Source organism: Xenopus laevis, chromosome 5L, assembly GCF_017654675.1.
Source record: "Xenopus laevis strain J_2021 chromosome 5L, Xenopus_laevis_v10.1, whole genome shotgun sequence".
Taxonomy (NCBI): domain Eukaryota; kingdom Metazoa; phylum Chordata; class Amphibia; order Anura; family Pipidae; genus Xenopus; species Xenopus laevis.
In genome coordinates, this window is record NC_054379.1 from 112,906,036 (window position 1) to 112,923,021 (window position 16,986).

General features: G+C 39.2%; 1 protein-coding gene across 3 annotated transcripts; it reads right to left on the bottom strand.

Annotated features, from left to right (window-relative positions):
• Positions 1-1,080: 1,080 nt before the first annotated feature.
• On the bottom strand, positions 1,081-16,679 carry pigz.L (phosphatidylinositol glycan anchor biosynthesis class Z L homeolog). Of its 3 annotated transcripts, none has more exons than XM_041563271.1 (4): positions 16,318-16,679; positions 9,984-10,162; positions 4,758-4,930; positions 1,081-4,097 (listed from the first exon to the last, which is right to left on the bottom strand). In XM_041563271.1, exons 3-4 carry the CDS (start codon positions 4,873-4,875, stop codon positions 2,542-2,544), a joined length of 1,674 nt encoding a protein of 557 aa, XP_041419205.1. In that variant the 5' UTR covers positions 4,876-4,930; positions 9,984-10,162; positions 16,318-16,679; the 3' UTR covers positions 1,081-2,541. The 3 variants fall into 3 exon arrangements, with proteins under 3 accessions (XP_041419205.1, XP_018119103.1, XP_041419204.1); XM_018263614.2 differs by lacking the exon at positions 16,318-16,679 and adding an exon at positions 15,408-16,276; XM_041563270.1 differs by lacking the exon at positions 16,318-16,679 and adding an exon at positions 15,330-16,276.
• Between the last annotated feature and the right edge of the window lie 307 nt (positions 16,680-16,986).

Below are 16,986 nucleotides of genomic sequence, written 5' to 3' on the forward strand. Positions count from 1 at the left end.
CCACAAAGCTTTGCTAAAATTTGTGTTTCCGGTCTGTAATTTCTAAATAATCTAAAAGATTCCACTTTTCAACATCTTATCTCCCACATGTCCTGTGGTGGAAAGATAAAATATGCTAATAAATATGCCAGGGGTCGCCTGAACACTATGACGCTTGATATGCATAGAATGTGCTATGTAGAAACCTCAAAACGAAAATATTTCTCACACACTGTTGTTACAGTCAAAAACAAGTAATCTGAACAGTGTGGAATGCAATAAAATTACTAAAAGCCAATAAAAGCAAAGAAAGTCTCCGTTAGGGTTGGAATTGAGATTGGTGGTCAAAATTCCACTTCTACAGTTTCACTGTGCAATTCGTACTTTACAGACAAACAAATGAACAACAGCAACATTGAATTGAACATGCAATAAAATCACTTAATTTATCATACTGACACTTTTTTTAGGGCAAAACAATTGAATGTGTGAGTACATTCATCAAATTGTGTGTTTCTTGCAAAAGGCCCCACAACCCTCAAAAAGAATATTTGTACATGGCTGTCCAAACATGAGATGTAAGCAGAAGCCCCCACCCAGAAAAAATGGTTTGTGTAATACCTAGGTGCCAACACTAAGGCCACAGGATACATGAGGGGCCACCAAAGATAACAGGTGGGTTGTGCTGGTGGGAACAAATAAAATCTGGCCCACATTGCCCCAATATTGCCCACCATATTTACACAGTGGTATTCTTAAAAATATTTCTTTATGTAATACAAATGCATCCACAAAATTACTTCTTACAATCAATTTGAATCAAGAGTATTCACATATTAAAGAGAATTTTTTTTGAGCATTTACATACCACCAATTCGTAATGCATATACCAAGTCAAACAAGTGAGCAGACACCCTTGCCAGAAATGAGAATCACCCCAACGTTTTGGCGAAAAGCCTTTATCGAGGGGAATTTGCCGAAACGAGGACACGTGTAGTAATTGACTATAGGGTTAAATACTGAAGTACATATTTTAAGTCACCACCACAACCAGGCAGACCATCCCTCAATTCAGTGAAAATAATAATGTGAAACGCAAGATTAATTTTACTTTTTTTTTATTAATATTTTCCCCATGCCATCTTTAGTTTGCCTGAACTGCAGAGGATAATGTTTGCTTACAATAACAGTGTAGTGAAGCACAGGGGTATTCTAGGTGGCTGTGGCCATTTTGACAGAAAATAATGCCTTTTACATAGCTATACAACCATTTTTTAACATAATACAATCAAATACTAGATTTTGAGGTTTTCCTTTGGTACAAATATAAATGTAAGTGCATAAAACCATAAACCACAATACTGACAATTTGTTTTTCATCTAAGTAGCCACAAGGCAAGACATAAACAAATATCCAACTATCTACTAATTGCAGAAAACAACATAGTGAGGCTGGAGTATCAGATGCAATCCATCAGGATCTATTGTGAAAATAATATAAGCTTCATCTCACTGCACTAAGACACTTTCTAAATATAATCAATTAAAAAATCTGTACCATTATAAATAAATATATATAATCAAGTTAGTCTTTCGTATTGCACTTTCAGCAACCTTCACTGCTCTCTTCATGCTGAGGTCTGGGTCACACTTAGGTAGGTCTAATACGTCTTTTAGGGGGGCTGACTCAAATAACCAACTGCAGCACAAACAAAAGTTAACAAAATAACTGGCTCTGGCAAACACCCTTCACACGGAGAAACAGGATTTCCATCAGAGCTGTTTATTTTGAAAGTGTGAGCACTAATCTAGGCAAAGGGTGCAAGCACCCAAAGGATGAATTAGACCTAACTGTCTCTGCCTACTCGTTAAGAGAAAATAAAGAGTGACAGGTTGCTGCTGAGTGTGGGAGAGTGAAGAGTTACATGATTATTACGTAAATGATGCAGAATGCCTAATTGATTATATTTAGAAAGTTTCTTATTTATGAAATTTTTATTTTTGTGATAGATCCCCTTTAAATGCAGCATGCTGCAACCTCCCCTGACTGTCAGTTTTCACAGTGTAGCTATGGGCACTGATATTTCCCATATGTGGGAATCTTGTAATGTCAAAACAATAGTCACATGTCCAGTGGCGTAACTAGATGTTGCTGGGCCCCACAGCAAATTAATTTTAGGGCCCCCAACATATCCAGTGTTTGTCCTGTTTTACCAATATATGTTCAAATTGCTCATCAATGAAAAGCCTCATGGGGCCCCCTGTACCTCCTGGGCCCCCCTGCAGCCGCAGGGTCTGCTTCCTCTGTATTTACGCCCCTGCACATGTCCTTAAATACAGTATTTTACACTGGTATTTAGTTTCCCATTATGATGTTGTTGTTTTTTACAGTAAATAGCAGTAGTTGAAAGTATTTGTTTTTGTAACTGCAGGAAAGAACTAAAAATTATCTAACAAAATTATACAACCTTTGGATCATCTCCATAATACAGAGATGCCAAAAAGTGCTATGTAGTGTACACTGTACAAAGTTTTAACAATGTTTCGCAGATCTCATCCCTTTCACGTATAGAGATTTACCTCAATCAGATGCAGTGCTAACTGAGTGGTCAGATTACTACTGAACAAATTTGACAGTGTAGGTGGGTCTTCCATTGACAAGTGAGGGAAAAATGATGTCCGCTTTTTGAGCACTAACTCACAATTATCCAATACTGGTGCAATGGTACCGGGGATCACAACTAAGAAATGATGCTTCATCTGCCCTGATAAATGTATACTTCTATGCAAGAGATCTCTTTTAATCTCAGTCAGTTTTGGGCACAGTTGGTCTTTATCAAAACCAGCAAGGTCTATAATATTCACCAAGTTTTGTCCAGTTTGTAAATAGAGTAAATGTTTAGGAGGCATATAGGTATGGGTGAAAATGATAGTGTAATGGGTTGTAAGATTATTAGAGGGGTACTCCGACTGCACAGTTTGTTGCACATGTGCTAAACTGGGAACTACGCCAGCTTGGTGTAGACTTCCAAAGAAGAGGGCTCCTATGATATTAAATATGACAATACCAGAGGTCATGCCTATGTTTCTCTTACATTGGGTACTTAATAAGACTAACGGCAGAAGCAAGGGGATCAGGAAGCGAGGTTCTTGGTGTCTAAATAATGACAGAAGTAAGAGAGGAACAAAATAAAATGTGAACAGTGAAACTGACTGTTTAGTTACAGACTCATCACATTTAGACTTGTTTCTATATAGTGATGTATATATGAACCATTTCATTATTTTTATGCCAGAAAACACAGCGGACACATGAAGAACACCAAACAGCATGACCCCATTCACTGCCAAGTGTGTAACAGGAGGATGAGTTCCATGCTGGGCAAGATTATCTGGGCTAAGGTTATAACGGAGGAAGTTAAGAGGAGTTAACACTATGTTCTCTAGTATGTGCTTGGAGAAGGCCTCAGTACCAGATAAAGAATATAGGTGGTACCCTCTATAATACAATGTGTCTGCAGCTATGAAGATGCTTGCAGTGATAACAAAGCTAGGCAATAGCTGGAAGATGTTGGAAAGTGCTGTTTTGAAGGAGAACTGGGAGTTATAATGTTTTCTAGCCCAGTTAAGAACTGGCATAAATGCAAAACCAAGAAAAGTAGGCCTGTTAAAGATCCCAGCTGCCAGAACAATCCCAATCAGATGACTGGATTTGACTTTGTAGTGGTTAGGACAGCCATGGCTTCCGGGTGACGTGAGAAGCAGAATCAAAGCAAACAAAATACCTTCTATTGCATTGCTGGTTGTCCTTGTATAAAAAACTAAAGTAACATAAGATGTGGCAAGAAGGGTCATTGCTTTCCAGCGGTCTGATCTCCAGGCAGGTGCTATATGATATACACTGTAATCCAGCAGGAAGGATAGAATGGTTACAATGATCCTTGGAAGCACTATAAGAACATAGCTGTGACTGAGAACCCTTTCAGCACCAATGGGCCGTAATACTCTAATAATCCAGAATGCTGTACCAGATGTTAATACAGGAATGAGTATAGTCCTGCAGGGGAAAGTAGGAAGGAATTCCCAAGGGCGGTTGGTCTCCAAATCCAAGAAATCACCTTTGGCAGACAAAGAAAATATGATTATGCATGAATTAATGTAAATGCTAATAAACTGATAATGGTAGGTGTCTGCACAGAGTATGTATGTATATTTTTATTTATATAGCAGTTATACTTATATATGCAGTACTGTACAGATAAACAATAAAATAATAGGACAAACCGTGGTCATTACAATAATAAATACAAAGTTCAATTACATCAAAGATTAAAGGGGGAATGTAATTAAAATAAAAAGCATTGTTTAAAATGGCATTTATGCAAACGTTTAGTGCTGCTCGCCATTTAAAATTATTTTCTGGCGAATATTACATTGCTCATTATCTCTAAGCAACGGTTAACCATAAAACCTGCTCTGTAGGTTCGTTAAATATTTTGGCTCAAAAAATGCAAAATTGTATTAAATACTCTGTTTATGTATGCAAAAGCCATTTGTTCACAGACTTTGCAAGGAAGTCGTTGAGGCCTGTAGTCAGTCAAAAAGAGGCAAACAATGAAAATATTGGTTGCTTATGTTTGTAGTGGTCTTTCTGAATGTATTGTGCGCAAGTGAAACATATTACATTCCCCCCTTAAAAGATCTTAAGTGTCAAAGAGATAAGAGGTAAAGGAGTGCTATGAATATGGTTATGTTTCATAAATAAGAGAACCATATACCGGCCATGACCTCTGGAGACTGGAAGAATTCATCTGGATGGATATATCCCTTCTGTGGAAGCAAGGACCAAAATATCCGTAAGAGGCTTAGTGCTCCCCATAAAACTTTTGCCTCCATTTGCAGGTACCTTGGAGCAGTGATTTAAGTGTGCAGATATAAGTCTCTGTAAACCCTAAAAATATAATGAAACGAAGCAGTGAAACACCTTCTTAAATACACATTTATACACATAAATAAACATTTGCATTATTCATACATCCTTGTGCTCACAATTTTATTATAAGGGAAAAGGCTCTTTGTTAATAGATATTTAGGTTGCCAGCAGTCAAATCAAACTGTAATACCATGTTTCTGAACAGTATACAGGAGGCAGAGAGACGGTTAAGTAACTGTGAACATTATGAGTTACTTTCTGGTGATACCACAGTCAAATACAAAAAAGAAATGGATGAGCTCTTAAATGATGCTGGGGTAGATGCTGATAGACATAACAAAGGAATTGCCCACACCAGCCCATGAAATAGCCTTTGAGTCAATGGTCCAATTACTTTTGAAACACTGGTCCAACTACTTTGAGCCCCTGAAATGAAGTGATACACATCACTACTAAGCACGTGTGCTCTCCCTTTTATACCTTAAACATTGCAACCTACTGGTCAAGCAATGAACCAGATTAGATTACTGATAACATTCAGTTAAACCGTTTTACATTCATGGCTCACTAAGGACCACTTTAAGGGGCAGATTTATCAAGGGTCGAATTTCGAGGGTTAATAAACCCTCGAAGTAAAATCCATCCAATATGAAGGATTTAGCGCAAATGCTTTGATTCAAACGATTTTAAGCGATCAATCAAAGGATTTTTATTCGATCAAAAAAAGCTTAGAAAAGTGCTGGGGAAGGTCCCCATGGGCTAACATTGCAGCTCAGTAAGTTTAAAGTGGCGAAGTATGAAGTCGAAGTATTTTTTAAAGAGACAGTACTTCGACTATCAAATGGTCGAACTATTTTTAATTCGAATCGTTAGAATGATACGATTCTATCGAATTTGACCCATTCGATGGTCGAAGTACCCAAAAAAATACTTCAAAATTCTAATTTTTTTACATTCAAATTCTTCACTCGAGCTTAGTAAATCTGCCCCTAGGTGTCCAAACTACAGGGGAAACTGCCTGTGGAAATACCTAAACCTCAGGGTCTCTACGCTTATCTGAAATGTCCTTGTGGTAAGTAATATGTTGGAAAAAACAACAGGATGGTGCATGAGATTAAATGAACATCGTAGTTCTATTCAAAAGGCACATTCTAAGGTCACTTCTGTATAGGGTTGCCACTAGGCTTGTCTGGGTCAAAATTGCCTGCCCAGTTTTCCAAATTTGGAAAGTGCCCTGGATTCCCTATGATTGACACTGTGGCAATCCTAGTTCTGTAAGCCAATAAAGGCAGAACATAAACACTGTGTGTCACAATTATGTTGGCAAGTGCTAGAAGAAGTGAAAATGAATAATTTGAATGTGGATAAAAAACCTCCAAAGAGAATCGTTTTGGATTTGGAAGTTAAATATATTGTCCCTTAAGGGCCTAAATGAGAGTTGGGGATGGAACTGTTTTCTATAATTGCTCTTCAATATTACTAACAGAGTAGGACAGAATTCTGCAATTTAGATGCCCTTTTCCTAGTCAGTGTGTAATGTTACTTGATTTACGTTACTTTTTTTTCCAAAAATGTTTTAATTTAAATATATGAAACACTTCTATTTGAAGTTTAATGAAATTTGTTCACAGAATGGGCCATTATAGGAAAAACAAAAAGCATAAATCACTTTGAAACTGCTATGAACTTTAACATGTAAGAATATTGGACTGTATTGGCTTTTATATGATAGTGAAAATTTGGCTTTTGAAATGTGTGTACTACTTGCCCTTTACACCTACTCCCAGGGATTACCAGTAGGGGTCACTGTTTATTTCCCTATAAATATTGTACAGTCTCACTGATTCACAATCACTGAGGAAGGGGCATGTGGTCCTGAAAGGTTTGATCATGTTTAAAGTGTCTTAAGCTAGAGAACAGAGAAGGATTGGCACACAGGCATTGAAATTGCAGTGTTACCTGCTCGTTTATTGTGCGGACTGCAACGTTTCGGGGTCACACCCCTTTGTCAAGCATCATGCTTGACAAAGGGGCGTGGCCCCGAAACGTTGCAGATTCTTCCAGCAGAGTTGCACGCATCCATCTTCCGGCTCCTCGGTAAACTGACTGGGAAATCAGCAATTTCCGTGTAATTCCGCACATGTGCAGTTGTCGCAAACCGGCAAACTGCTCCAACTGTGCAGAAATACCAATATCCCAGTTAGCTTACAGAGGAGCCGGAAGAGGGATGCGTGCAACTTGCTGGAAGAATCTGTGCCGAGGGGTAAGTACAAAGTATGGGGCATTTCATGGGGGGGGGGGGTAGTTAGACTGGGGGGAGGAGGGAGGTCTACATGGGGTGGGGGGTACAGGTTTTTTTCCCCAAAGGTTGAATTCTCCTTTAAATGGGGTATGTCTACGGCCCTTTTGCTCCAAGGTCAAAGGATCAAATGGTTTCCCCAGGCTAGGAAAATATATTACATAGATTAACTTCATAGGTCTGGGTCCCATAGTCTATTTTCGTAGGATGAGGTCATTGTGTTAGGTGTTAGGGATCCAAACTGCCAGGTAAATGCATGGCGTAGTTGGAGATATCAGAGTAGCTGTATATTGGGTTGATTTAAGTGCCAGGGTGGGAAAGGTGCCTTCTAATAGCAGGTCTTTCAAATGGTGGACTCCCACTTTGGGCAAAGGTTGGGGGTTTGATTTGGATACTGTTCTAATAGCAAGTGCCAATATTGTCCATGGGGCACCCACATATTTTTAAATGTTGAGTGTTTGGTGCTGATGAGGAAGGAGAGCATGCCTCCTGTGCTTCCTCTTCCCTTTTAAAGTTTGATAGATATTTGTGGGCCCTCAGTGTTCAAGGGACACTAAATAATGATACACAGACCGAAAAAGAGTACTGGCACCACACCTGCATTGTTTAAACACAAATGATGACCCAATAATGCTACTACCTATTTGTCAGATTGAAATTATGGACTAAACAGAGACCTAACTTTTTTATATTTGTATATAAAAAGCTGTTTTGTTTTGGTGTAATTGTTTGTGTAGGGCAGAGTCCCCACACTACTGCAGTAGCACCCAAATAAATGTGTCAAAAAGCACAATGGCACATAGTGTGTAAACATTTACAGTAGATATTTATGACAAAAGGCATGTCTGACAGGTGTGGCACGTGTGAAACATAAAGAACCACAAATAAACCATAAAGTCCCCCAGGAGGAAGCCTGGATGGTGAAATGCACATCAGGGATGTTTGAATGTTCTTCAATGTGTCCATTGGGTGCCTTAAGATCCTCTTTGGCTATTTAACCCTATTACTTTTATAAAATATCAATTCGTGTTTTTTGTCTAGCCTAGTCACACCACAGCTTCATTGTAATCAGCTTGAAAACGGAACTAGAATGTTCTGAAAGCTTGCTATGATTATACTGTATTAGTTAGCCATTAAAGGTATCACCTTTATACCACTTTTGCTATTTTTTTTATTTCAAAAGGATTGCTCTGTAATATTTTTGATAACTAATATACCTGTATGAGCCCTCATTATGGGATTCTTTTCTGCTTCTTTATGGTTATTTATGTTTCACAACATAGCATTTATTCCCGGAGGAACTCCCACTGTATGAACAGTGTGATCAGGTTATTTGGGCATTACACTAGTGTACTAAGAGAGGTAATATTCCTTTTTTACTATGATTAGAGATAAATAAGTTAGGGACCACCATGTGGGGTTTTACCTTGACGTGGTATGGTGGCTTATCAATATTATGATCATAACTTTAACAAAAAAACCCTGTTTCAAAATTACATGCACTTGCATATTTACTTGAATCATTTAGACAGAGCTTTAAACTTTTTGAAATGGGACTCAGGTGTGCATCCACAACCCCCTTAGTTTTGTATTTGCCGGAAGCTTTGACTAAGCTCATGTGGTTATTGCACCCTCATACCCACCCTTTATATTTTTGGTGGTCCCCCTCACTTGTTGTGGTTTGTGCAATCTCTCTCTCTTAAAAGACATAGATGCTAGCAGCATGGGAGGATCTAGCCGTGAAAAAAACAACGTCCCATTAGACACTTCTCTATGTACACACACTTATTGTGTTACTCATTTAGTTCTCCTTTACACTCTTTCATTCTATGTTTACATTTATACACATTCCCAAATACACATACACTTTTCCCCTTTCACTACCATACACACCTCCACATTTCACTTACACATGTATACACACTATTGTGCAACTGCACATATCACTCTACTTTGTTTTTAATTACAACACCTGACTTCTACTTTTCTAAATTGGGCATTGGTTAAGCCAGTCTCTCCCTCTTAAAAGCCGTTGGCGGGGGAGGATTAAGCACAGAGTTTGAAACCAAGGCACAGGAGATGTTTACATAAAGAATTGGTACTACACAGAGAGGTAATATTCCTTTTTTACTATGATTAGAGATAAATAAGTTAGGGACCACCATGTGGGGTTTTACCTTGACGTGGTATGGTGGCTTATCAATATTATGATCATAACTTTGTAACAAAAAAACCCTGTTTCAAAATTACATGCACTTGCATATTTACTTGAATCATTTAGACGGGGCTTTAAACTTTTTGAAATTGGCCTCAGGTGTGCATCCACAACCCCCCTAGTATTACACTAGTGTACCCAACTTTAGTTAAAGGTATTTATACTTAATTTCTGACAGGTAGCTCACCAGATGTTGTTCAACTGTAGTTTCTCATACCAAGCAACATAGGCTGTCTTAGGTTTGAAATATTAATACAGTACGACCTCAATTTTACATTCACCAGTTTTAAGTTTTCCCACATTTTTACACAGTTTTTTGTAGTCCCACCAATATTTAATGCATATTTCCCTGCATGCATTTCCCTGATTTTAGTTTCCAAAATTTTACACCACCTGAAAAATGTAAAATTGGGGTTCTACTGTACTTGTCTCATTCTAATAGCTATGTAACAATATACAGAGATTTCACTTTCTTCTATATCAGTTCCAAACAATGGCTGCCCAATTCTCTATGGAATGATTTCTGTTTTACAGATGTACAGTATATTTGCACTCACCTCAAGCTTGGCTGAAGGCTTGTTTCTGCTGATTTGCACAGTGAGGAACTGAACAATAAAATTGTGTGCAGACGGTGCAAGGTGGTTTTATCCCTCCCAGCCACACAATATGACAAGATGATCTGCATACTTCAGGAGCTTCTCGCACGCCAGATGACAGTAACTTTTACTGAGAGTTCCTGAATCAACAAAGATGTAAGGAATAATTAAATTCTCCCTGAGAAGCATTCTGTGCAGGAGGTCATGTGACATATCAAGCTATCTTCATAACATGGAAGAATAAGGATTCTGTCTTTTAATTTTTAGACCAATACCATGGCTTCCATCCAATGAAAAATGTGGCAAGAACTGGTCATGCATAACTGCAAAATTTTAAGTGCTTTTATTAACAAACTACATGTTTCAAGCAGGCGCTCTTTTTCAAATGTTCATGTTTATCAAGCTAAGTAAAAGAAAAAGTGGAATAAGAATACAGCACTTTTAATTGCATACTCCACTGTGTAAAATCATATGTACTTGTTTTCAGCATTCATCCAAATCAAAATTTTTCATGGTTTGGTGCACGTTCCCCGATGACCATCTCCACCCAGTGCTGTATTTAGGTCCAGTGCTACCCTAGGCACTGGACCTCACTGCACAACCTAGCTTGTGGAAGTGTTGTCACATACATGGCTGCTCATAATGTCACTTTCACTGCTTGAAGTTTGACCCCCTTACCCCCCCCCCCAGCTCTGGTGGTGGCTGGGGAGGGTTCTTTTTTCCATTAAAAAAATCCATTATATTCAGAAAATAACACAGCTTTATAAATAACACTTCTATGTTACACAGTTTCATAAATAGGCCCTTTGGTGCTTAGGTTAAAGTGGGCGTAACCCTCAATGTTCCAAACAGAAGCAGGAAGACCAATAAAACAATATACATTTTCCTTATAAGTGCTACATTAGTCATCTTGCTCATAACTGATACTGATGCTTGCAGTGCAATTTTGGCTTGCTAATATAGGGGACTGGGGGGACTATATCTTTAGACAGCAAAGTGGGGTCCTTAGCCATAGAAGGGAAATAAGCTATTGTTCCTGGGTCAAAATATGACTTTTATAGTTCTTTAGTTTGGTCACTAGATGGCAATATGTCAAAGTATATAAGCTGAACACAAGTGCTCTGGGTCCATTTTGTAATATCCCTTACCCCAGCAGGTAGGAAGGGTCTGGTGGAACCTAGATAGTTCAGATCTAGTAAATGTTATGCCATACTCATTAATAAATCACTCTAGGAGTTATAAACAGTTTAGGTCTATTTATCCAAGCAGCCTGAAGTTCCACCGAGGATTATTATTGGGACCAGGATCCTGGGTGCACTATTACCCAGAAGTTAATACGTGTACAGACTCAGGGACTAGAAAGGTATCTTTGGGTTTCACCTAGGCTAGGGCCTGAAAGCTGGGAGTGCCTCTATGTAAGCTGCTCTGTTCATATTGATTATCCTGTGGGGATGTATGCTAACCAATATTGTATACTGTCAGTATATCTCTAACTACCAACCTGTAGGCTTGGGCGAATTTGACCTGTTTTGTTTCGTCAAAAATTAGCCGCTGGCGAAATGTTGGCAACGCCCATTACAGTCTATGGGCGTCAAAATTTTGATGCATGCTGATTTTTTTTTTGACGCACAATGCCATGCAAGTCTATGGGGGTCATTTCTGCGGCAAAACAAGACAGAAATATTCGCCCATCCCTACCAACCTGTCCTGCAAAGTCTTCTATGCTATCTCATTGCACTCCCTTGTGGATATTGTTAATACTTCTGTTCATTGTCATTGTTGTTTTGGTTTGTGTGCACTGTGAATTGTATGATCCTGGGGGTGGCCATTAGTACTTAAAATGGCAATTTTCTATTTAGAATTACCCAATGGCACATGTTTCTACAAAAGTAAATTATTATGAAAATGATTTATTTATAATACGCAAAGTTTTACATATGGGTTGTTCAGTGCAATATCTTTTATAGAGACCTACATTGTTTGGGGCTATAGTTTTCCTTTTAAAATGGGCTGCTGCTAAGATGATATCTGTGGCATAGCTGACAAGAGTGTTATTTTTTTCCAAATGCAGGTTATTGATGCTGAGTGATACACTCACAGAAAGTTGAGTTTTTAGCCCTGGAACATTTACACAAAACAAGATAAAAAGCTATAACATTCAACACATGCTATGTTTTATTTTGTGTTGCACAAGAGCAACCCAACCAGAAAAAGGGCATGGAGTTTCAGTGAAACTACCAGGAAATCAGCTGCCTGCAGGGGTTGTTGTGCCACATTTGTATTATGTGTTGTTGCTTTTTATCAGAAGGAAAAGACGTGGATCCCCAGACACTCCTTAACCCAAAATTATAAAAAAAGAGCCCCCCCTCACTTGAATGGATTATGTTCTCACGCTAGCCTTTGTCACTAGTACCCTGGCCTTGAGGGCAGAGCCACCTGCTTGGCTGTAAGCGCAGTTTTGAGTTTTTCTGTGCTGTGAAGAGATATCTCTATGCTCTCCCCCTGGTAACTCACTTTCACTGCCATTCTCCTTCATAATGTTCCAGTGTAGAAGCCCATGATTTCTATGTTTTGGGGTTCTGACTCTTGCGCGTTCAGAATAAACAGAGTTTGTGACAAATAAACTTTGTCTTTCACCTTTGAAAAGGTGACAATGCAAAACCAGATAAATGGATTGAAAGAAAATCTGTTAAAGGGATACTGACATGCCCATGTTTTTTTCAGGACCTGGTTGTTGTTCCATGGATTGTTTAGGCAGTACAGTTAATAATACAGGCCCAGGCACTTTCATAACTTCCTCTGCCTGTATGAGGCCTGGAAGTTCACACAACTGTGATAAACAATTTAGTAAATTGTGTCCTGGGGATGAAACTGAGGTGTGTGTGGGGGGGGGGGGCAGTTATTACAGTGATAGGATTGCTTAAAGTGATGTAATGGTGCATGTGGAAACATTTATGACAACTTTAAGAACCAGTTTCCTGTCTAGCAAGCAGCCTCGCTTAAAGGGATACTGCCATGACAAAACATGTTTTTTTTTTTAAAACGCATCAGTTAATAGTGCTGCCCCAGCAGACTTCTGCAATAAAATCCATTATTCCAAAGAACAATCTGAATTTTTTAAATCTGACATGGGGCTAGACATATTGTTAGTTTCCCAGTAGCCCCCACTCATGTGATTAGTGCTCTGATAAACTTCAGTCACTCTTTATTGCTATACTGCAAATTTGAGGGATATCACCCCCTTACTTTCACCTCCCCAGCAGCCTAACAACAGATGAATGGGAAGGTAACCAGATAACAGCTCTCTGGTAGATCTATGAACAGTAAAAATCCAGGTCCCACTGCGACTCCTTCAGTTACATTGAGATGAAGAAACAACAGCCTGTCAGAAAGCAGATGACCAGGCAAAATGACCTGAGATGGCTGCCTACACACCAATATTACAACTAAATAAAAATACACTTGCTGGGTCAGGAATGACATTTTATATGGTAGAGTGAATTATTTGTAATTTAGAAATAAAAACTGCAGTCAGTCCCGATTTAGGCAAAGAATTGCACACGTACAACTGGCCTCTCAATTAATTACGTACGGTGCCTGGGGTATAGGAGGACGGCCCCTCCACAAGTAACTCCAACACATGTAGATGTATTAACAGTATTGTAAATTGAAACAAAAGGGATACGTTTCTGTTTAATTCAGACATTTTTTTTGTAAGTACGTTTGCTTGTGGTATTTTACCAACCTCCTCGCGTATTTTTAGGAGTGCATCTCTTATCATAACCCTTTACTGTGAATTTGTCAATCATTTTTTCTGACTCATACGCATATAGGGTATCATTAGAAGTAATTCTCCTAACACCATTAATGAGCATAAAGCGGCCATTAGAAATTACAAACCACCCCTAAAAGAAGCAAACAAGGAAGCTGACAAGAAAAGGAAAAAAAACAAGAAACGCTTTTGTACAAACATTTTTTGAGAAAGGCCATAGAACTTCCCAATTAAGGTGGCAGGTACTGGAGAAGGTAATGACTGCTGATTATGAACTAAAATTAGCCCAGTGTGAACGTTACTGGATCTGGTTGTTGCAGACACAGTCATCTAGAAGGTTAAATGAGGAATTTACTTGTAACATTTTTCCAGTTACTATGTTTCTAATTTGTTTCCTTATTCCTTCACAGATTCTTCTAATTGTTTGATAGAATCTAGTAGCAGGGGAAGGTGTGGCTAATCTTTTTTTATTTAAAGGGGTTTGGTTACATTTTTTAACCATGCATTGTTGCTTAATTGAACTCTATAACAATTCTTGTCTAACTACAACTCCCTGTATCGTAGTTTTCACCTTAATGTGTAAATTTATTCCTAACAGCATTCATGTCACCAACCTTACGGACTTTGCTTGGACTTTATAAAAAAGAAATGATTTTTCTCCATTTCATGGACTGATGCTCAAACTGTATAATATATTGTAAATTTGCATAATTGGAGGGGTGGATACTTGAATTTTACTTATTTAAGGCACCTGACGAAGGTGTACGCCCCCGAAACGTTGTTACTGTTGTTTTGACATTAAAATCCCTTGAGCAAGTTACGTGTGCTGGGGTTACTTGTGGAAATAAAAACTGCACCATAAAAATCATGACAGAATCCCTTTAATTGGGACTAACTGGGATCCCATTGCAAATTTGATTGCAGCTTATTCTTTTTTGTGTCTACTTGAGGCATTATTTATGGAGAATCTTTGTGTGACTTCTTGGTCTATAATGTGTTTTCCCACATCAACTTAGCAGAGACAAGGGCTGCCTTCACACAGGATGTGGAACTTCCCCACCCAAAGCACCAACTTCTACTGCCTGGGTAACAGGGCAATATCACTAAGTTGAGGCCAGTCTTTTTGGGTGGTACTGATAACTCTAGATCTTGGCAGCCTGAAAAATCCAGATGTAAAATGACATCATTACACCAGTCCTAGCAGAGGCTCATGGTGCCTGATGTTTACCTCTTGTGCACACAAGGCAAGGGCAAGTACCATTGTGATGCTGAATCACATTAGTGCAAGTTATTAGACAAGAAACTCAGGGTGGAACCCGGAGATTCATTTTATGAAGATTCCATATAACATTCCATCTAATAACCACAGGCTTTGTTATAAAGCTGTGAATGCACTCTAGTGGATGAAATGTGACCCACGCCCCACTGTTGCTGAAGTGAAAGGGTGGTGACACCCTGAGTGCATGGGATGGGGGAAGCTATATGGTTTAGCCCAATGGGTTACTGGGAGTTAGAAGTAATAGGTCACCACTTACCTGGTAGCTTTTGAAATCTAACAAGTAGGTGAGTTTGGGGGTACATAAAAAGGATAGACAGGGGCTCATGGCCAGTACCTCAGCAGGAGTCTTCCGTCTGGTTCCAGTGGTGAAGATCTGAAGTGTCAGAGTTGAGCGGGGCATTCAGTGAGGTGGCACTGGAGAAGCAGCGATGGCAGAGCATGAGCCCATCTCCTTACAGAATGTCCTGCTATGGTTGGAGAAGGCTGACCATTGCGCTAGGATTGCAGCACTGTGCCAGCAGACTGGAGAGCAGAGGAAGTTGGCTCCCCCTTCTGAAGAGTCCAGTTGCTAGGCAACACAGGAAGAGGGTCTTCTCCTTTGGCAAACTCGGCTGAGAAAAAATCAGCAAGAGCTCTTAAAGCAACAGCGGAGAGGAAAAGAGTTGTGCCTATTGTGAGGCACCAAGCACTGATGCCTGCTCAGAGCTGTTCATTCTATAAGCAGGGATTGGCCTTTGTGTTCTCCCCCTGCAGCACAGAGCTCCCATCCAGCCAGCCAACAGCATCTGCTACACAAAGTGGGTCTCATGAATAGAGAGCCTGCAGCACTCCAGCCCCCTCCCCTTCTCTCCCAGCAGAAGCCTGCACAGGTCAGTAGGCTGGACCAGAATGTCACTGAGGAATTAGATAATGTATCTTTGCATTGCCTTAAGCATGTATTTTCTTCTTTGCTTAATACCGTTGCTGGTGCCATCCCAGCACTAGGCGCAGGAGTAGCTGAAGCTTGTTTCAATGATGCCATTGTGTGTTAAAATACACCTTTAGGTTTGCATTTGTCTAATAGGCAGGGGAGACACAGATTCACTGTCCTGACAGGCTAAGGATAGGCCAGGACACATATCATCTCTCATATATACTGTATCAATAATCATCAAATCAGCCAATGGATGGTGTGAAGATGTGGCACTTACTGAATTCCTCTGTTCAGTTAACTGCCTATTCCAATTGTTTTATGGCTTCCTTACCTTATTACTGCCTGCTCCAGTGTCCAGCTCTCCATCACCTTGCACTGAATTGGGGGAGGATCGAATACGAAACAGCATCCCTTGCACGACAGCCTCTTAGCCAGCTACAGTGCGGCAGAACTAGGACACAAGCTGAAGCCCACCTAACTCATCTCAATACTGTGGCAAACAGATAAGCACAGGGTAACAGTTATTAGACACACAATTTAGGATGGCAGCCGAGACTCATTTTATTCAGATTCCATACTTCATCCCATTTTATCTCCCATAGGATTTGTCATTAAGCTACAAATACCCTCTAGTGGACGAAATATGACCTGCATCGCAGTGCTACTGTCTCTTCATTCCTAGAATGTGTTCTCTCCTGCTGCCTGACATGCATTTTCCTCTTAGCAAATAAACTTATCGTGCCTGAGTTCTGGGCTGCATGTAGATATATATCACATATTGTGTATATATATATATATATATATATATATATATATATATATATATATATATATATATATATATATAGATATATATATAGATATATATATAGATATATATATAGATATATATATAGATATATATAGATATATATATATGGTCCACAAACTGGGGGTTGCAGTTCAAAGCCCACCTCATATTATTATCATGTTATGAATGTTAAGGAGAAATAAAGGTTAA